Raw genomic sequence first — 21,295 nt, forward strand, 5'->3', positions numbered from 1 at the left:
GCGGCGGCGGCGCGCAGCGAGGAGCCGGAAGCTGGGCCCGCCATGGGGCCGGGGGCTGCTCCGCGGCGGCCGAGGAGAGCCTGCCTCCCTTCGCGTGAGTCCCCGCCGCTTTGCCGGGCCCTGGCAGCGAGTGGGGGGCCTCGTCCGGCAGACGCTTGTGGTCTGTGGCTTTGCTCCGAGGGGGATGACGCCCTTAAATCCGTGTAAAATTACCTACGTGATGTGTGCGGCATCAGGGCTTTAATTCCCAGGTTTCATTTTGTTCAGTAATAGGTCAGGAGCTCGAGCTCTAGCTCTAACTTTGTGTTGCAGAATCCTTCGACCAAAATAGCCATGTGCGGTGTTTTAAATAATTTTRTGGCGTGTGTTCTCACTCTTCTTGCAAAATGTCATTGCTCTAGCCGGGTTACTTTCATTACCGTAATGAGCTTTGTTAAACTAGAAAAGAAATCATATGAATATTCTTAGGAGCACAGTAGGAAGCACATAAGAAGAGGTATGCAGTGGTTTTTAATACAAGTGCTTTTGTTTCTTTGTGCTTGATGGTCTGGGCTCTAGTATTTTGATTGCATCCTTTTTAGAATGTTTAAATGGGACATGAAAATAGGTCCTGCTTTTGGTGCAATACATGTTGTCACCACTGAAAAATTATTACAAAATATTTTGTAAATAAGAGTTTTCATACAAACAAGGTAGTGGTGTGTATCAGAATGTTCCAAACTGTGGAATTTCACAATTAAAATGAAACCAAATAAAAGCTTTTTTTTATTTTAGAATAACCTTTCTGTTATATGGACTAGAAATACTGTAGGATTTGTTATTGGTATTGTAGTATGCAAGTATACATAGAATATTTATAAGGAAGAGTAGGGAGCAGAGCTTTAAACTGTCTTGCTCATYAGATTTGTAATACTAAAAATACAATACTACTACTTTGTTAGCTGCTGCCTCTGTTCTCAGTGGACTACTTAATGTGTTTTTAGGGACATTTTCAGGACTAGTTTTATCAAAAATGAACTGTTGTAATAGTATTGAATATACAGTGAAATCTGAATTTTGATTCAGTTGTTTTAAGTAATCTTAAATACTGAACCTTTGCAACAGCTTGCTTTATAGTCTTGTGTGGTTAATATTGTGGTTCCTTTCCAGCTGAATTAAAGCACCAGTTGTTTAAATTGCTGTAATGTGGAATTTGTGCTAAGTGAAAGAAAAAGCTACATTCTTCTTGTTTCCTTAAAAATATACTGCATCAATTTAGGTGTAATTGAATTGTTGTTTATTTAGAGAGATGGAACTGCAGTATTTTTAAAGACTGTTAAACAATGAACTCCTGGAATTGGTGGGGAAAAAAGTCTTTTTATTGGAATTGATTTCTTCCCCCACCCCCTTCTGTGTATGTAAATCAAGTCTAAAGATGTTCCTGGACTTATCTTCTGTTCCTGAAGCATTGATAAGTTGAGACAAACCTATTTCTGCTCACTTTTCCTACAGGAATTTTGATACAGTATCATTTTATTTGAGTGGTAAACTTGGGTTTTGATCTATTAGATATATTGAAATATGATATATGATCAAAATTCAGATTCAGTGTTCTAGTTGTAGCATAGGAGAAGAAATTCATTTTGAATAAATACATAGCAATTTCATAGCAAAATAGTTGACTGTTCTGTGCTTTCATTTTTTTGTGATTTAGTTCCAAATGCATATATAAGGTGGTTTTTTTAATTAGCAGATCACAGGCAACTTAAAATCTCATCACATCAGTAGTTCCTGAAGATTTTCTTTGACTAAGCTTCCACAGATACAGAAAAGTGGCTGGTTATGAACAGGAAACAGTGAGGTTATTTATCTATTGTACTATTAAATATCCAGTAACAGATTTAGAAAATATCTGATACTATTTTGACAGTAACAGATTTTCCAACAGGAGAGGAGGATGATTTCCCTCTTTAAAAAACAACCATCTTCATTCTTTCCTTCCACAGTATTTGTTTGGCTGGTGGTGACTTATAAGGAGGGGGGGCAGTATTTTGTGATTTCGCTTCCCCTACTTTTGCCTCCCCTCCCCCAAGTATTGACATATGAGTTGGGGGGTTTCCCMAAAAAAAAAGTGAAGTATTTATTTACAGAAACTTCTTTACTTTTCTGAAATAATGCTGCAGCCATTGAGTTTTTGGCCTATGGGGAAAAGCAATGAATTTGTGATAACTGTTCTGGAATCATATGTACAGCGTTGCGGAATTTGTGAAGCCATCTGTTGTTTGCTATAGGATTTAAATAACTGTCTTTGGCAAGTAAGAAGTGGGTTTTGTTTGAGTTTACCAGTGTGTGTGTTTTGGGTTTTTTGGAGGGGAGGGGGTTGATTTATTTAAATAAAGCTAAGCTTTTATTTACAGAAAAAGTTTCTTACTCTTACGTCTGTAGATAACACTTCATTTTCATTTAGAAGTTTGTCTTAAATGTGAAAGTTTTTGTTTTTTATTGTTTTTCCTGTCTCTCTAGTCTCCAAAATAATAGAAAAGAGAAAAAATTGTCTTGGGTCTGATTGTTTACCGAAAATCTGTTGGGCAACTGAACTGACAAGAAATGGTTTCATACCATCTTGGTCTAGTAAAAGCTTGAAACTTGCCTTAAGAAAGACCTCAAATCATTTTGGGGTCATAGGTCTGATAGGAAGTCTGTCTCTTCAAAATCTTAATTTTGTGAGGAAGAAGTTGGCTTGACTTCTTCTAGTCAGCATCCTGAGAGATTTTCAAGGAGGCAAAGAGACTAATTAAACACTAACTGAGCATCAGTTTGGGAGCAGTTGTTGCCTGGTCGGTGATACCAAGTTTAATTTCTTGGATGTTGCTCCTGACCAGTGGGGTTCTCCTTAGTCTGTTGTGTGTTGAATGAACGTTTTTCAAAAGCARTGTGTGAGAGGATTCATGGATTTAGTGAGTGTGTGTGAGGAAGGGGTTCCTGCGGACTGCTGCGGATAGCGTAATTTCTCATACTACATGCTTTTCTAACACTGACAGAAAGCTAACTGCTAAGTATAGAACACAGCTCTTACTCACTTAACTTTAAAGGAGTAGGAGTTCAGGAAGGGATGTGTGTATAACCACAAGTGTCTTTTATCCTGTTTAGTAAACTTTAAGACTGGTGTATTAAATAACAATCTAATGAAATGTAGAGGTTACTTGAAGTCAGTTTGTGAACTAGTTCTTTTTAAGAGCTATACAGCAATTAGAAAGTTGCCTTACTGTAATCCTATAATTATACCCTAATTGGATTCTTCTAGGTATAATTACATACCTTGAATATGTGCACGCATTTTTATTTCCTAAGAAATCTGCCAGAGCTGACCCAACTTCTTTCTCACATAACATTTGGTTGTGTGATGTGCCATCTCTAATAGTGGATTGTAAGAGGTAGTAGATAAAAGGCTTCAAGCAATACCTACAGAAGTAAAAGAAGGCCAGCTTCTAAGTTGAAGGAATGAACACCACACCCACAGCATCAAGCTTGTTGCACCTGTCTCTTTGATCATAGCAAATGTAGTATCCAGCCTGAGTGGATTAGCAGAGCCAAAATTTTAATGTGATTGCAGCTCTTGATTTTAGATTGRTGTGTGAAGAAAGGGAAAGCCACTAGAATGATGAGGAGAGAACCTTACCCCTTTTAAAAAAGTGTTAGGACAAATGGATAGGCATGTTAATTTTGCATTTTTTCCTTGGGAACTCTTTCTAAAAATAGCTACACTGAATGCTACATGGAAGTGAGCTATATAAAAATATTCTGAGTAATGCATCTTATGCTGAAGCCATCTGAAAAATTTTTGTCTGCTGTTATCAGTGATAAATGTTCAATCATTTTATGAACTAATACAGCACAGAATACTATCATCCTAAATGCTTCATGTTCTCTAAGAGAGTTACTGTTCTTTGACTTTGCTCTGCTTTGTACGTAAGTCTGAACTATGCACTGTGTTTATAGTGAAATGGTGTAAGTTGAGCAAATTGAAGACTAATAATATAACATTCTCAGGTCTGCTTCAAAGCATTTGTATATGTAACATATTTTGCAGCAACTGGAATTTATAGTTCAAATTCCTTAAGAATCATCTTGAAAGCTACAGTTCAGAAAAGAGGAAAATACAGATATATGGCTCATCAGTCTTTTTACAGAGGATTCCTGAATATTTTCTGTAACTAAGGGTGGCTTTTTTAGGTCAGGATTTTCCACTTAAAATGTGAGAATGCAACACTGCAATCTCGATGGTCCTCCTGCTCTCCCCAACTTTGCAGATTCCTACTTCCCTCCTGTAGAGTTATTTAGGTAATTGTTAGACTCTTACTAGTTTCCAGTGATTATTTTGTATTTGTGAAATGAATTAGCTCTGATTCTGGTTGGTAAATGACATACTGCAAAATGAACTGTGACTGAAATTAACTGGTAGTTTGAAGAGGAGTGTATATTACCACAGAGGGTGTGGAGGCTGAATTGCATCCTTGACCTCTTTTTCAGAGGTTCTTGTTTGAGACAAGATACAAGGCTAGATTGGAATGATGTGATATGAATATTTTTATATACAGGTCTAGGAAGCCATGGTGACTTTCTAAACTCTGAATTTAAGAAGTCACTTATCAGAGGTTAAGCGAGCATAAACATAACATGCTCCTAACTTATTTCTCCTTCATTTACATAGTTACTTTATGAAAATGAGGCATTAACTTACTATAGCTAATTGCCTTTTGTAATACTTTAGAAAAAGATAATTAGCTTAAGTCAGATATCAAACTAATGGGCATCAAAATGAGGGCCAAAATTGTTCATCGTAAAAAATAAATCAGAAGTCTGATAGTAATGTTTTATACATTGAAAATAGCCTGCATCAGGTAGATGAAATGATATTAATTTCTCTTCTGTAACAGGAACATGGTATTGTATTTTGCTCACTCATACCTCTGTTCAACATTGTTGTAACAAGTGATATTATTTGCTTTCCATTAGTTTGCAGGGAAGCTGAAACACTGTAGTGTTCCTTTGGGCAGGACAAATAAGGAATGAGCCAGCTGTGGGAAACACGACTTGCCATCCTAGCTGAATACGTTTGAAGAGAGGACACTCTAGTCCTGTGGCATGCATCAGTAGAAATTATTCAGAAAAAGTAAGCTGTTGTTGTTTTGTTAATTGTTTTACATATGTCAGCTCCTTGAGGAACTGCATAGTTGCAGTTCAGAATTTGACCTGGAGTTTGAAAAATTACTCTGTTCTGGGGTGATTTTTATGAGAATTTACCTCTCTTTGAGTTTCAGAAGGCCTAGTGGCTTTGCATATAGTTCTCGTATGTCGTCTCTTTGGAGCATACTGTGTATGTTGATGAAGGCACTCTAGGCTGTGCATCCTAAGCATACAAAATGAAGTGTATGATTTAATGTTAATTAATTCCAACAAAAATAGAGGAAAACCAAAAGGTGAGATCTGGTGAAAGTGTGGACTAGTTCCTTCTCRGTTGGCTTTGGGCTGTATTTGTGTTAAATTGCACCATTCAGATGCTCTTTCTTCCCTTATTTATACCTGAGTCGATGATCCAAATACTTCAAATACTGTTGTTCTTAAAACTTGTACCCAAGATTACATTATTGAATAGCACAGCTAAAAGTTAATCAATTTTCCCTGTCATCAAGAGTGATTAAAAGAACCCAGCCCTCTAAAAAACAGAGCTCTAGCATTTGATAACAACAGTTCTAATATGAAGCCTTTTTTGATTCAACCATGTTGTAAACCATTACTATTCATTTCTGGAAAAAATATTCTGTGGTCAATTTTATTTAGTTCTTAATGCCCTGGAGTTAGAATGAAAGTGCTTCTACAGCCATAACTTAGCAATCATAATAGTAGTCCTACATGTTTTACACCCCCTAGCTTATAAACAAACTCTTAGAACTAGCTTTGAAACTTAAAAAGGTAAACAGAAGAGTATTAATGAGGATCTTACTTTAAATCAACTAAGCCTTTTGTTTTTAAATCTTCAAGTGCCTAGTTGTCTTGTATTCTGGGCACATGCAGCTGCAGTTGTTCTTATCTTTTAAGAGTTTTATATTGCTGAGTAGTGCTTGGTTAGAGATAAGGGTTTAGTCCTCCAGCTGTATTCATTTTACATATAATATTTTCCTCTGAGTCATCAAGAATTGCTTAGGAATTTCAAGTAGGACTTTTACTCCTTCTTTCTTCATCTATGCTGCATTATTGACTTGACCTAATAAGCAATCAAAGAACCCCCAAATCAGTGCTTGAGCTTTTGAGCACAGTTCAAAAGTTAGCATTTTTTGTACTTTTAATGATCAGGTGAGAACTTTCATTCTGCTTTTAGTTTACTAAGCTAGCTCATGGAACCAGAATTTGACTTGTCAAAATGAGTTGCATTTTTAGTCCCAGCAGTCTCTGAAATCTTAATTATGACAGACTACTTGTAAGAAGTTACTTATCTCCAGGTTGTTCTCATCTTTTCTTTGACTCTGAAAAGAGTAGCCTTATAAAGTTTATTCAGGGAGAAGAAGCCTTTTGTAAAACTGTAGCATGGAAATAAAAATCTCTATGGCTGTGCCTTTTTGCACAGCAGTATGTCATTATGGGAGCACTTGAAAATTCAGATCCTTTTTCCTCAGCCATGCTTGGCACAAGTTAATCAATACATGGATTTTTCTTTCAGCTCTTCTGTTGTGAGATACAGATTGAGTTGTATTCGTGGGTATTCTGAAATCTTAATAGCTTTTCTTCCCTCCTTTTTCTAATAATCTTTTGATTATTAAAATATATATATAGTTTTGGTATAAAATTCTGTTCAAAAATACAACTTTAAAAGTGTGAGGCTCCCAGAAGGCAACTTGTTCAGAACATTGTTAGCATGGGTCTCCCAAGATACATGTGTACTGTACAATAGAAAGACAGTTACCAGGTTATTATCATGTGTCTGCATTTGGTATGCTGACTTAAGAACTAGTGTACAGATTTGCTTTTAATCTCAGAGAAAGAAATTCAGGTAAGAAACTGAAATATAGGTGGATGCAATTATATGCTACTTCTAAAAGCTATATAGCGAACATTTTTTTTTCTGAAGAATGACTTGATAACAAACTGGATTAAAGAGATGGGTATTGGTCTTCTGAGAGGAAATTACAGTGATAGAACAGAACAGCAAATAGAAATACGTTTAAGTAAATAGCACTTAAATGCATTGTTGCAAAGATAAATATAGATATTGAAACATAATCTCTTTTTTTGAATCCCAGCATGTATTCATAAGATGCCTAAAGCATGGGAGGCTTTTGCAGAAACACTAGGAATTTTTCCTTGATGTAATAAATTTAACTAGAAGGGTAGTGCAACACTGGAACAGGATGTCCAGGGAGGCTGTGGAAACTCCATCCTTAGAGGCTTCAGAAAACTCAGCTATAAAAGTCTGTGGCTGATCTGATCTCATGTTTGTTGTAGTGCCATGTAGAGAAGGAGATTGGACTAGAAGACCTCCAGAGGTCCCTTCCAGCCCATGCTTCTGTATTAAGTTTGTGTGAGCTATTCTCAACTCCCAGTACAATGAAGACTAGCTTCACCGAGAGGCAATCTTGCTGAATGTTCCTTGGAGATATTTACAAAAATAGTAACAAAGACACCTTTTTAGGCCCCAACCCCAAAAGTCCTTCTTTTCCCTCATTTGATATCTGCTGTTTCCTTTAGATTGCTAATAAATACAAACATAAAAGGAAAATTCTCACTGAATATACTGTGGAAGATTGCCATGGCTAAAATGTAGTTTTGTAGGCATTTCCATGTTCAGCCTAGAATATTTCAACCACTGAAATGCTACAAACTGCCAAAGAAGCACTGTTCTGCATTTTTTGTTCTGCTTTTACAGTCTGTTACAAAAATCAGCTTTAATGACAGAAATATGACATGTCCAGAAGAGGTAGAGGGAATGCCTTTACAAACCAATCAAATAGCAGTTGCGTTTAAGTATTTCAGCTTCTGCATTATACTGCCCCTTCTGCTGGACTGGAACAATTCCTTTTGAGGTGCACTCACCCTAGATTTCTTTTTCCAGGTGAATTCCCTGATATAGCTATCTTTTGAGAAAGCCACCTCAGTTTCCAAATCCAATTCATTCCGCAGCCCTGTGGTGGTTCTAAGCCCGGTTTGAGGGATGGTATGCTGTGTTGTACAGGGAGGAAGAAGCAGAGGGTAGGAATACTCAGCTTGATGCTGCTGCCAGGCACATTTTGCACTATGGAAACCTGGTCTGAAGCACAGTTCTAGCAGTACCTTAATCAAACTGATGATCACCAGTACTGTGAAAAGAGATTTTGTTCAATGTTTGCAGGTAGATCTCCTCTTGATCATTTCAACTGTAGAAAAAGAGCAATAGATGCTTTAAATTTCTTGGGGAGGCTTCAAAGTAACTGCCTGACTGAAGCTACTGTAGTACCTTTAGGCTATGTGAAGTTCATTAATTGACACTACTTCAGAAAAAGGCAAAACTCCAGAATTTGTTTTCTAACTTGGCATGGCAATGTGCTAAGAATGAAACAGAGATTGGTGACTAGCAAAAGAAAGTCTCCAAATTTTCAATTTGATCTCTCAACTCTAGAAACTGAATGTTAACCTGCCACTTTCTTTAAAAGTTGACCTTCATAAATGAAACCTTACCTTAATTTAAGGTAAGCATCTTAATATGTGGGTGGTGATGTCAGAGGTGAGGTAAGGTACCAGTCTAGGTTGACACAATAAACTGATTTAAATCTATTTTTGATCCTCTGTAGGATGGCTGGCTGTGGTGAAGTAGATCATTCAATCAACATGCTTCCCACAAATAGGAAGACAAATGAGTCATGTGCTAATGCAACACCTTCCCTGACAGTCCCTGAATGTGCTATCTGTCTGCAAACATGTGTCCATCCAGTAAGTCTGCCTTGTAAACATGTTTTCTGCTATCTGTGTGTGAAGGGAGCTTCTTGGCTTGGGAAACGATGTGCGCTCTGCCGGCAGGAGATTCCAGAGGATTTTCTTGACAAGCCAACCTTACTGTCACCAGAAGAACTCAAAGCAGCAAGCAGAGGCAATGGAGAATATGCTTGGTACTATGAAGGTAGAAATGGTTGGTGGCAGTATGATGAACGTACCAGCAGAGAGCTGGAAGATGCCTTTTCCAAAGGTAAAAAGAGCACTGAAATGCTAATCGCTGGGTTTTTATATGTAGCAGATCTTGAAAATATGGTTCAGTATAGGAGAAATGAGCATGGACGCCGCAGGAAAATAAAACGGGACATAATAGATATACCAAAGAAGGGAGTGGCTGGGCTTAGGTTGGACTGTGAGGCTAACACTGTCAACCTAGCAAGAGAGAGCTCTGCTGATGGTGCAGACAGTACACCGACTCCGGGAGCTGTGGCTGGACAGCCTCTAGTGTCTATTATTTCTGCTAGACCCCTACCTTCACTAGATGGTCAGCTGATGAGTCCTTCAACACCGTCACCTGATGCAGGCACTTCTTTAGAGAACTCTTTTGCCCAGTTACATATAAATGGAGCCAGTATGGCTGAAAGGAGTCATAGGGGAGAAGGAGAGGAAGACCATGAATCATCATCTTCTGGTAGGGTGCCAGCCCCTGACACCTCTGTTGAGGAAACCGAATCAGATGCCAGCAGTGACAGCGAGGATGTGTCGTCTCACCTTCAGCAACGCCCATCCTCTGCCCAGCAGAGACACTTGAATGCAAACGCAACCCAGTCAGGAGTGGATAGACCAGTAGCAGGGGGAGGGGTGGTAAACACGAGTGCAAGATCTAGAAGACCAGATGGACAGTGCACAGTTACTGAAGTTTAAGCTAGAGCCATGTGATTAAAAACGCAGTCTTATATCTATAAATTTTCTGTCCACATTGGCATTGCACTCAAACCTAGCAGTGTATTTGGTGGGAGGGTGGGTTGAAGGGGAGAAACAGATTTGGCCTGTTTAACTTAAGTCTCTTTAACATGTCTCAGCTGGAAGATTCTAACTGTAAGAAACTGGGTTGTCTTGTTAATGGTTTGAAAGCTGCTTAGCAATACCCAGTTTTCTTGAAAATGTCTTGTGTTTATTTTGTAGAATTTTCCCCTTGGAGATACTCGATCCCTTTTTGGCCAATGTATATTGACTGTACAACTTGAATTGTCTTCATTATCTGGCTGTTGCATTAAGTGTCTTACTACTTTCTGCATGGATTGATGTATGAAAAGAACACTAAAGGAATGTGGGAGCGGACAAGATGTTGGGTGTGAGCAGGATGCTTAATTTAATGTGAGAAAAATAGATGTGAGTTTGGAGTTAAAATGTGTTTTTACTAGACAAAGAGCAATCATTTACCTTCCTTCAATGGAAATGTAAAAATGCTGTTAACTTTTGTTGCAAATTCTTACCTATACACTCTTCATGGTGTTTCACTGGCTTTKCCATCTAGTCCTCATAGTTTTGTTTTTGAGGTCTTTCTTGATCTGTCTTGTTTTTGTTACGGAATTTATAATTTAATAAAACTACATTTTATCAGTAATAATCTTGGATATGTCTCCACTTGAGTTGAACTTCATTTGGGGAACTTTAAACAAAACTACCATAAACCAGCTTCCTGTGTTTGCTGAAAGGGAGTATTGTTTCTGAATGGTATCTTAAAATTCTGACATCTCTGACTGTATCACAAACATAACACCATAGGAGTATGTGTCTCTGCTGAAATAACATTAGTTGTGGGCTTAATGCTTATCCTTTCTCATCTCAAGAGCTGATCAGCTCACTTCACTGTTATGGTGGGCAAAAGTATCCCACAGAGCCTTAATTTTAACAGCAGAAACATGTTGAAATAAGAGAGGGTTAAGTAATCAAATTTGCTCTTATAATGAAGAATACAGATGTTAAGGACTACACTGCTATTTATCTGTTCTTCAAAGCAAAACTAGTGACAGCACAGAAAGGATTTTGTGCATGTACTAGATATGCAACTCCTGGATTGGTCCCAAATGCTACAAAATGACTTCTGCATATTACAGAATTTGAGAAGCCAGAGCTTGAAAAGTACAGCTTGCTTTTTGTCTATGGCAATTGTTTTACATTTTTCCAATCAAGAAACAGCCTCAGTTGATTCCAGGCTTCATCTTTAAAATAAAGCTAATTCAACTGTGACTCTTAATGCATGTGTCACTGAATAGAAGATGATAATAGCAGATACATAAGCACTTCAGATCTTCAAACAAAAGGTGCTGTAGATATACAACCATTTGAAGAGAATTAAATAGAGTAATTTTTTAAATTGTGGACTTATACTTCTAAATTTTAAGTCACAGACTTGTTTTTACCGAGCTGAGGACTGACATGCCTGTTCTGGGCAGAGCTGTGCAAGTTCTTGAGTTTCTGATTCCTTTGCCCAGAGATGAGAAAAGGAAAATTAGTGGATATAGAGGGGATAGAAGGGAAATTACAGTAGAGAGTAGGATGGACTACAGAAACTTTTCTCTCTCTCAGCTAGGAATGGACTTTCTTGATCATGGATTTTTATTATCATGTTCCAATTCTGTAATAAGTCAGTAACATAGATTTTAAAAGGAAAGAGAGGAGTGGGAATGTTTTTTCTTCCACTTGTTAGCTTTCTTATTTCTTTCTCTGTTTTGAGTGAGCATGCAGTAGCTGTAATCAAAATCACTTTGTGTTGTAAAAACATTCAGTTAGAACACTTCCTATATTTACATGCATTTCTCTTAATATGAAGGCATGTATTGTTAAAAGCAAGATGCAAGAGAACATGACTTGCCATACAGATCTTTTCAGGACTTTCAGCCCAAACAGTCTACAAATAATTTTATTGGTGATTATCCTTGGGGGTTCTTGACCAAAGTAGAGAGGCAGGCCTCTTTTCAGCCAAACACCCACAATGCTGCCTTTGGCTCCTGCTGGCTGACTGCAGCTGTGAATTACTAAAATTAGTTAAAGTAAGACTGGTAAGAGCTTAATAGCCAATCATCAGAGTGGCAGATGCACTCCACAGATCAAGCTAGGAAGAAAAAGTAACCATTAATTCCTGTCTTATATTTAAACCATTACCTTCAGTAGGAGACTTTTCTCCTGTCAATTTTAGCTAAGCTACAGCCACGCTGGAGCAGAATGGAAAGGGAAAGGATATTAAAATAATATAAATTTGTACCACATCTCTTCAGTTTCAGGAGAAAGCTAGCCACAAATGTAGGAATCCCATCTCATGGTAAACAATCATATTACAAACCCAGTGTTCAGTAAGAATATCTAGCTTACCTAAGTTGCCTGTTTGGTAAGTATGCTTCTGTCAAAGGATCAGCAACAGCAAGTATGATAAAGTATCCATATTGCTAAAAGTGATCCCTAGGGTGACAGTATCCAACCTTTAAACATTTGGCTCAGCAGCTACAGCCTGATTAAGCATTCAGGCTGTCCCAATACACAGAAGCAAGGGAACAAGGTAGGCATTTTGCAATGTAATATTAAGCCTAGTTTGCTGAGGAGAGAGCTGCCGAACTAGCCCCTAGGACATATGGAGGTGGCTGAGAATACCAATTTTGAACACAGGTTTCTAATCTTTTGTGCATTTAGTTCTTGTTTGTCTGTTTTTAGGTCATTTCCAAAGGGGGGGGGGGTAGAAATGATATGAATCTTGTAGTCTTTAATAAGTGTAAAGAAAATACAAATATCTATCAATCAGCTACAGGTTATAGTTGTTTGTTGGTTTAAGATGATAAGCAACTCTTCTATGAAATAAAGAATTTAGGTTTGAAACAGAAAAAAGAATTCCATTTTATGTGACTCAGTCTGCAGCCCTCATGTGTTAGCATTCATTATAATTTAGTTGGGCTGGTTTTCATACGAAAAGTTGTACTTGCTTTTAAAACAGAAAAAAAATCATAGTATATGCATACTGTGCATATACATAGTATATGCATATGTGAACACAACACTGCATTAAGCTGCTTACAAAATCCTTGATCAAGACAACTACATTCTTCAGAATATAGTATAAGCTATGTTTGGTATATTTGTGATTCCAACAGACCAGAGAATGAAATGAGTTCCTGTAACATTTTCTGAAAGTGTCCTACACATTGCTAGCACTAGCTAATTATTCGTGCTTTTCTTAGAACCAAACACTGGCCTTTGATACAAGAGAGGATGGCTGGGTAAATGCATTTGCTGAAATGAGAAATAAGCTCATTGTCCATAAACAAAAATGGAAAGAGGTCCTCAACAGATTTACATGGTGCATTTCACTTACTGTCAGCACAGGTCTAGTTCAAAAAGTATAGGTACAACAGATTCTGTTTTTCTTCTACAATTTCATCCCTTTCAAATTTACATCACCTAGTACACAGAATGTCACTAATAGATCATTTACAACCTGACACCTGAAAAATCAAAATGATTCAAGGGCCTCACTCAGGTTCTAGGCAATTTTCACACCCATTTAAGAAACACAATCACAATATTAGTAATGGCAAATTTATTCCTGTTACTAGGAAACACCTAACTAGTTGCAATTTAAAAACACAATTTGGGGGGCTAATGACAATGTGATGTGCTTATTGCTTCAAAAAGTTGGATAGGGTTTGGATGAGTATGGACTAGAGCATGCTGTAAAGGTTCAAAGTTGGCAGTCCAGAATTCCTCATGAATCTTTAAGAGCTTCATGACAAGTGGAACAGTTTCAATACTAAACAGTCCAGTATGCCTTACTGTATTAAAATATTCTTACTTCAGAAGTCTTGTGCTTGAAACCCTCTAGAGTACAGGAGAGAATCATCCAGCAGCAGAGGGAACTGAATCAAGTTTCCCAGCAACTGAGTTATTGGATAAAAAGGGCAAGGGGACCCAAAACAGGTCAGTACTCTCTCCCTATTCTCCCATTTCTCTCCTTTAAATAGAAAATAAAAACTGACCTTTATTTTCGGGAGAAAGAAATCTGAAGCCTCCCTCTAGCAGCAGGGTCAAGTGTGAAGGCAAAAAGGAAGGAGCAACAGAACAGAGCAAGTTCCTTATCCTCAGTAAGGTGCCAGCTCAAAACACATCCCTCTTCGGTATTCTTTCAGTTGCTTATGGCTATACATACTCCCCATCGTGAAAGCCATATAGTGAAACACTCCCAGCAGAGCATGGCATCTATTTTGAAGCTAAAGAATCTAACAGACAGTGCAGAACCTAAATCCTTTGTTAATCTAGCCCAAGATCCTCAAACATACATATAGTTACTGCATTGTCTAAAACTGAGGAATCCTGCCGTACTGTAGAAGCCCTAATACAGATTTCCATCCAAGGAATCACCTCCCTTTGTTAAGGAATCTTGTACCATGTACCCTTACCTACAGTTAGTTATGTCTGGTCAGAGAGTGAGAAAGCATGTCAGTGCCAAACACCCCAGAGTTTCTTAGTTAACACCGCTCCCTTGGGGTACATGGGTCCTGGACTCAGATCTCAAGCCTGCCCGATTTAGAGACAAGTGTGTTCTATCAACAGCACAGGAAACAGGAAACTCTCAGTCATAGATATGTCTATGTTTTTGCTCTCAGAGATGTTTTGCTTTAAATCAAGCATTATCTGCCTAAGCAGGGGCTCAGTGTCAGTTTCTAGTTTCTAAAGAGAAAATCCTCCCCACTGAATTACCTAATTACTTGCATAGTCACTGGCATGAAGTGGAGACTGAGTTCCAAATCCTTTGGTCTTTCACAGTCCAAATATGCCCTACCAGCAAAAATACTCTGAACTAAGATCTAATCAGGCAGATCCATACAGAAGTCTTTCAAGGAAGTATAAGTAATCACTGTCCAATAAAGGAAATCCATTCAGCACCTTTGCATGTCCCCTGCAGCACAGATCCRGATTACAGGAATATGCAGATGCCTATGGGGTTAGATGGCATCTGCTTCCTAAAGCAGCGAGTAGACACCTAAATGCACTTAAGGATCTGGATCCAAATCAGTGAACAAGGGCTATAAGTGCCTCAATGCGTTACACAGCTGCTTCTTTAAAAATCACCATTAAAACGAAAGTCCTTGGTTACTTTATCAGCAATTATACCAAGAACTGACCGAAGATGAAAAAATAGAAACTATCCTCTCATCAGTTATTGTCCCATCAAAGCTTCTTTAAGACACTGGCCACATGTTGGGGAACTCTCATTTTGCAGCTTTAGATGCACCTGTTCTGCAAATAAAACTCCTCTCTCAAGCAATTCATTTCCATACCAATTAGAAAAACAAAATTAACTCCAAAGAAAATAATCTTCAGCCTCATTCCAAAAGAATTATAGTTCCATTCTCAGCATAGTATTTACCTTTACATACTAATTTCACTAATCTCCATTCAGTGAGTGATTAGAAAACTAAAGAATCTGCTGAGGATTTCTTTGTGGTTGCACACCAAATATGTCTGCCTGATGTGAAACACAGGAATGTTAATACCAGTTTAAATGAACAAGTTCTTAAATGAATCAATTTAATGTCTGTTTAGTGAAAGCTTTGTGATCAAGAACATTTCTTATACATTGACCATCATTTATGTTTTGGTCTTTGAACCAATGCCTGCAAATTGGCAGGCCCGCCCCATACAGTTCCGAAAACATCCTTCTCTGTCCTTAAGGCAGCTTCTAGTGGTAGTTCTTTTCCTGCTGTAACCACCTTTTTCACAGCCTGAATCACACTGGCTGGACCCTCTGTGCACAGACTCAGCCAGGCTCGGGCTTCTTCTAATGATCCAGTTTCATCTGAAGATACCAAAGTCTTCTCTGAAAGCCCAAGGTGCAGTGCTCTTTCAGGGTCCACCTTGACGGCACCACTCAGTAGCTGGAGGGCAGCTCCACTGCCAACAATCTGCACTAGCCTGGTAGCTCCTCCCCAGCCTGGGACTAGACCCATTTGCTTATGGATGAATCGAATTTCACTTCCAGGAGTCATCAGCCTGTCAATGGAAGACAAACATTCAGAGGTCAATTTGTGCATCAGCTTCAGTGTTCAGCTCTCCAGCATTCTCTTTTCTGTTTTCTCCTTCTCTCTGTTTCAAAAGGATACTACAACTTGACAGCATGCTGATTACAGCCAGAGTCTTCTAAACAACAGGTACCTGGAATAGCTTAGTTTTTACGTCATCCAGTAACTTAAGCTGCAGCTCTTAGCCCTTCTCAAAATGAGATAAGTAGTAAAAATATGCTCAGTGCCCACACTGATACCAGTAATCAGAAGTCAGCTCTAAAAACTGTTTGAAAAGAGGATGAGTTGCAAAGATGGAGGGCACATTACACTTGTTCACAGGGCCAACACTGCCTTGCTAATTCATGCCTAAAAACAACAGGATTTTGGCTAAAAAACAAGCAAACTAAAGCACAAAATTGATATCCTGACAGGATGGATCATGGGCTTAGTAGTAATATGCAATGGGGAAGATCTGTCAGCACCCATCTGCTTGATTATAGCCTAGTTTCATTTTTGTTTGTTCCCTGTTTTAGAGTGTCTGAGTTTGATTTCCTAACTATTCAGTACAGTAAGGGAAGTCAGGATGGATGTTCTGTTTATGCCTTACAATGTGTAATAGAATTGTTCCTCTCCAGAAGGTAGAATCTCATACTTATTTTCAAAGATTTCACATTTTTGCTTCATTTCTACAGTCTGTCACCTCCCTTATTTTAGAGCTCACCCTTGAGTTGATTAAACTATCTTCCTGGAGGAGTTTTGCAGCAGTGGATTGTGCTCTGTCTGCATAGTGTTCACAGTGACACATATTAGCTTAGTAGAAAAAGCCTCTAGAAATAGAAATATACAGAAAAGATGTATGGAAGCAGACGAGTACTTGCTCTTTCTTAATATGTTCTTCTGCAGCATGGTTGCTTGCTGCTACTTCTAAGACAAGGGATGTAAACTATACTCGAAGTAGGAGATTAACTTCCACCCAAGCACTAACTGTCTTTCTGAAGATAAATCATGTAGTACTAAAATCTACACACAAGCCTGTTTCCTAACAGTGCAGTTTTCCATAATGAAAATACTGATGTGAATATCTTTAAAAGGGGAAACAGAAAGAAAACCCTTCAAAATGCAACTACTCCTAGGCACTCACAGTTCCCAGATCTGCTTAGTATCAGTTTGTTTGGTTGTTTTTTTCTTAAGCAAAGCACTGTCAGCATTCGCAACATGCTACAAAGCACCAATGCTGAAGAGCTTACACTTTATCCCAGACCCAACACAATGTACAAAGGCAACAGCTGACATGCCAGATTGCATGAAAGGCATTTTGTAGAGATCAGTGGAGGAAGGTTGTGTGACAAAAGGAAGATAGAGTATTGCAGGGGAGGGAAGGCTTTTAGCTAACATGAGCAAGTGTTCCTCAAACCCAGCAACTCCCAGGAAATTCAAGTCTGTCCTCTTCAAAAGGAAGATTTTGCAAGTATTCCCAAATTCCTTTGTTGGCTTAGCTTACTTTGCAATTTGCTGCATCTTCCAGGAAAAAAGGATGGGTTCATGATCCAAATTTGGGTTTATTTGAAGAAACTCCTATGATACAACTCCCCTCCCACCCCTACAGCATCATCCATTTACACAATCAATTTACACATCCATTCCTTGAATTCTGCTGAAAGTCAGTTATGGCTCTTATCCTGGCCAAACTGATGTTGTTCACTCTGGATTTATCTCAGCTATTACATAGCACCCAATATCTCACTGGGAAAGCAATCATGAAAACATTATTAAGGGTTTAATTCTAGCTGTGCTGAGTAATGTGAAACATTAAAAAAAGTGTTAATGTGCAGCAAACTAAGGCTTTCTTGATGCTAGACAGTTTGTAGGCAGTCGCTTAACACAACCACAGCAGGTCAGTAAGACTTGTGCTTTTTGAATCTTAGATTGTCCTAGGTAATTAGATTCAGGCCTTAAGGACAGACATTTCAGAGAACATCCTGCTGGCATTGCATGGACTMATCTAGGAAGCTCTGTCAACGCACTCTGAAGTTCATACATGGAGTCACATTTTACATTAGAAGCACAGCCAAACCATCAGAGTCAACAAGAAAAAGGTTGAAAGAATTTAGTATATGTTATCCTGCTCAATCTTCACCTCCTTCTGAAAAATTGGAACCAAAAATCATTACAAGAAAATAAATAGTTGACAGTTAAATCCACAGAGAGACAGCGAGGCTACAATTTCCAGGATCTCATCAGGATTCACCTTTCACTATAATGCACCTTTGAACCAGCTCCTCAGAAACCAGTAAGATAGTGGTCAGCAGAGGTGTAAAGGTAGTCTTTGACTGTCTTCAGGCTTAAGAAATGTCTGTGTTTTTTCAGACTTTTCAATTATGAATCCTGTCCTGAAGTTACACCATTTCTTACAGAAGCTACCTACCAAACTTTTGTGTTAGTTACAGCACTCAGTTCCTATGCCCAAGCAAGCAGTGGAGAACAAAGCTCAGACTCTGTGTGTCCCAAGGGGCATATACCACTGCTAAGCTAGCCTGGGACCAGTCTCTCAAAACATCACCAGCTGCAGCCTTGTATAAATATTTCCCTTCCTACTTTATGAAAGAAATTGAGTCTATCTTCTGAGACATGGCAGATGTAATCTGAATTTATGTAAGAAAGGTACATCAAACATTACTAAACACAAAGATGCAGACTTCAAGAAGTCAAAAAAACATAAGCACCATTCTATTCTTAAGCTGTTTATTTTACCTTATGCACCTAGTACTGGCCTTGCCAGAGACAGAAGACTAGATGAATACTAAATGAACCTCCGATTTGACTCAGTATGCCTGTTCCTGTCTTCCAGGTCAAGAAATTAAAATTCAGGTCTCCTATATCTCAGAGGAAGGTTGTACCACTAGGATCCTAGCCACATGAAAAATTATTTATCAAACATGACTCAAGAGCTAAGGATCCGAAGACCTTACAGAGAAACATCCTTGAGAAATGTGAAGTGTACCTAAATCCTCACATCTTAAATTGGAAATAAAAGTTAAGGTACATGTAAGCACAGAAGTGCAACAGTAACCTTTCAGAACACTTTAATTTTATGTTACAAACACAAAACACCCCTAGGAGGCAAGCAGAGCCACTATGGGCTGCATCCAATTTTGGGTTAGTCATCTAAAGCAAACAAGAGCCACAACAAATGTTCCTGCTGTACTTTTTAAAATATTCTCAGATTCACTAAATGTTACAAGTCCTCCACCTTTGATCAGGAGATTCCTTCAAATACTCTGTGACATCTTATCATGCCTACAAACTACTGACTGTCACATCACATCACCAACAATGCATGTGACAAGAAAACCTTGTTTGCCATTAACAATACAACCCAACAAATCGCATACTTAAATAGGTAAACTTGCTTCCTCAAAGACTGCACTTCTTGTGAGTTAATAGCTATGCCTTCCTGCGCTGAAGTACTYTCTTCACCTTCCAACTACCTGAAGCTGAAGCATATACAATGAAGGCCAAAAATGTAATGCTAACAAAAATGTATTTTTTCATTTCTTCATATCTGTTTTTTATAGTGCTCCTGTTACTGAATTGTTCCAACATGTATAATCAGCTCTTTAGGCAGAATTAAGACTATATTAACATCTGTGCCAGCTCTTACTTCATCATTCCTAGACTTCTGAGGTATGAATTATATGACAAGGTACTAATGAAGTTTATTAGGGAGGGACAAATACCTTCTTCTATTTTATGTATTTTTAAAGCTCCTACTGCTATGCTTCTGAAACTCATGATGGAAGGAGGATGCCTAAAACATTAAGTGTGTCATCAGCAATCTGGATTTTGTTTCCATCCCTGTTTGACTTTCAGTGTCATGTAAGGACACAGCTCCTTAGCTCCAACCTTGTCCTATTAGCAGGCATGATTCTGACACATCATGGAGTGAGGAGGCTAGCACCACGTAGTGCTGTACAACCTGTTTCTCATTTACAGTTATATTGAGCGAGGGCAGCCAGAATTGCAGGAGGTTACCTTAATCTCCCTCACAAATACCTTGACCTCCTGTGGCTTCCTACCACTTGCTCTCAACCTACCAATCAACACAAATAATAAGCAAAGCTTATGCCTTTGGGGCTGCAGTAAGTTCCCTCACTAAATCTGCTACCTTGACCTGCTATCCAAAGTTTTGATAACATCTATCTACCAGGTGACTGAACCAACACAAAACAGAAAACTCTCCAAAAGCAGAGTCAAAGGCCATACAATACAATTGAAACACATCCACAATTTTATCATGTTGTAGATTAAGAGTTCATATAAATAGAAATAAGAAATTTTAAAATAAAACTATACATTTTTGCAAAATATGGATAGCAAGACATCCAGACACATGAAAAGCAATGGTCACGGTCAGCCACACATGCATTTTGGCCCACTGTCATTACTTAGTGAAACCAGCAATAATATGGTATTGACATCAAAGGCTTTCAACAAACCATCCAAACTACACACACAACTATTTTAAGCACAAGAAAAGACAGACATAAAAAAAAAAAAGAAAACCACAAAGCAAATGCTAACAGAAAGAAGATTATCAGGAGCCAAACATTTCTTTTAATGAATAAACAATAGAAAAACAAAGTTGATGTACAATCTGGCCATAAACTTTCCACAACTTGTATGTTTTTCTAACRTACTCATCAATATGGCATCAGCTTCATTAACTCTTGTTAAATTAAGCAACAGCCATGCTATGCTGACATGTGGCCAAAACAGCTTTTTAAAATAAACACTGCTGGAAAGTGCAAGTTCTAGAATTCGTCAGAGGTCAGATATTACATTATCTGTGGATGACATTTATCATGCAAATGGAACTCATTTTGCCAAGTGGGCATGAAAACTTGATGACCTTGCTTGCAAGTGACAAAAGCAGATGTAACTAGTTTAGGATTTTGTAACTTCATTTGGCGAGTATAATCAAAACTGTCAGCAGTAGCAGCAGTTCTCAAATCCATGATGGACGATAATTGAGCAAGAAAGTGTGTCCGTTATCCCCTTTTTCCCTAGTCTCCTACTGCACCTTCTCAACACTCAAAATGAAATCCCTGTTCCATCACTTCACCTGCACATTGCACTTCATAGTCTCACTTCACCTTCCTTAAACCTTTCTCAGCATCCCAAGTGGTTTAGGAGACCCCAGGACTGGTGGGGGTTTCTTGCTGCAAGTGACTGTGACTGAGGCAAGAGATACAGAAAGTTACACAGGTAATACCTGATCTTCTCCCTTCTCATCTTGCTGATGC

At 38.3% G+C, this 21,295-nt stretch overlaps 2 protein-coding genes across 14 annotated transcripts in view; one reads left to right on the top strand and one right to left on the bottom strand.

Moving 5' to 3' along the window:
* Positions 1–6: 6 nt before the first annotated feature.
* RNF146 (ring finger protein 146) lies at positions 7–10,573 on the top strand. Of its 5 annotated transcripts, XM_026070171.1 has the most exons (4): positions 7–94; positions 4,996–5,152; positions 8,802–8,940; positions 9,028–10,573. In XM_026070171.1, the coding sequence occupies exons 3-4, from the start codon at positions 8,803–8,805 to the stop codon at positions 9,862–9,864; spliced, it is 975 nt and encodes a 324-aa protein (XP_025925956.1). In that variant the 5' UTR covers positions 7–94; positions 4,996–5,152; position 8,802; the 3' UTR covers positions 9,865–10,573. The 5 variants fall into 5 exon arrangements, with proteins under 5 accessions (XP_025925956.1, XP_025925952.1, XP_025925955.1 ...); XM_026070167.1 differs by having other exon boundaries at positions 8,802–10,573; XM_026070169.1 differs by lacking the exon at positions 7–94 and adding an exon at positions 177–4,320 and having other exon boundaries at positions 8,802–10,573.
* A 4,915-nt stretch (positions 10,574–15,488) lies between these two features.
* ECHDC1 (ethylmalonyl-CoA decarboxylase 1) overlaps positions 15,489–21,295 on the bottom strand; it is a 42,974-nt gene continuing 37,167 nt past the window's right edge. For all 9 annotated transcript variants that reach the window (XM_026070178.1, XM_026070176.1, XM_026070177.1 and 6 more), the window contains one exon: positions 15,489–15,981. In XM_026070178.1, coding sequence (XP_025925963.1) covers positions 15,576–15,981 — 406 coding nt within the window. In that variant the 3' untranslated portion in view covers positions 15,489–15,575. The remainder of the gene's footprint in view (positions 15,982–21,295) is intronic.

This window comes from Apteryx rowi, unplaced genomic scaffold (genome assembly GCF_003343035.1).
Source record: "Apteryx rowi isolate R43461 unplaced genomic scaffold, aptRow1 scaffold_305, whole genome shotgun sequence".
Classification (NCBI taxonomy): domain Eukaryota; kingdom Metazoa; phylum Chordata; class Aves; order Apterygiformes; family Apterygidae; genus Apteryx; species Apteryx rowi.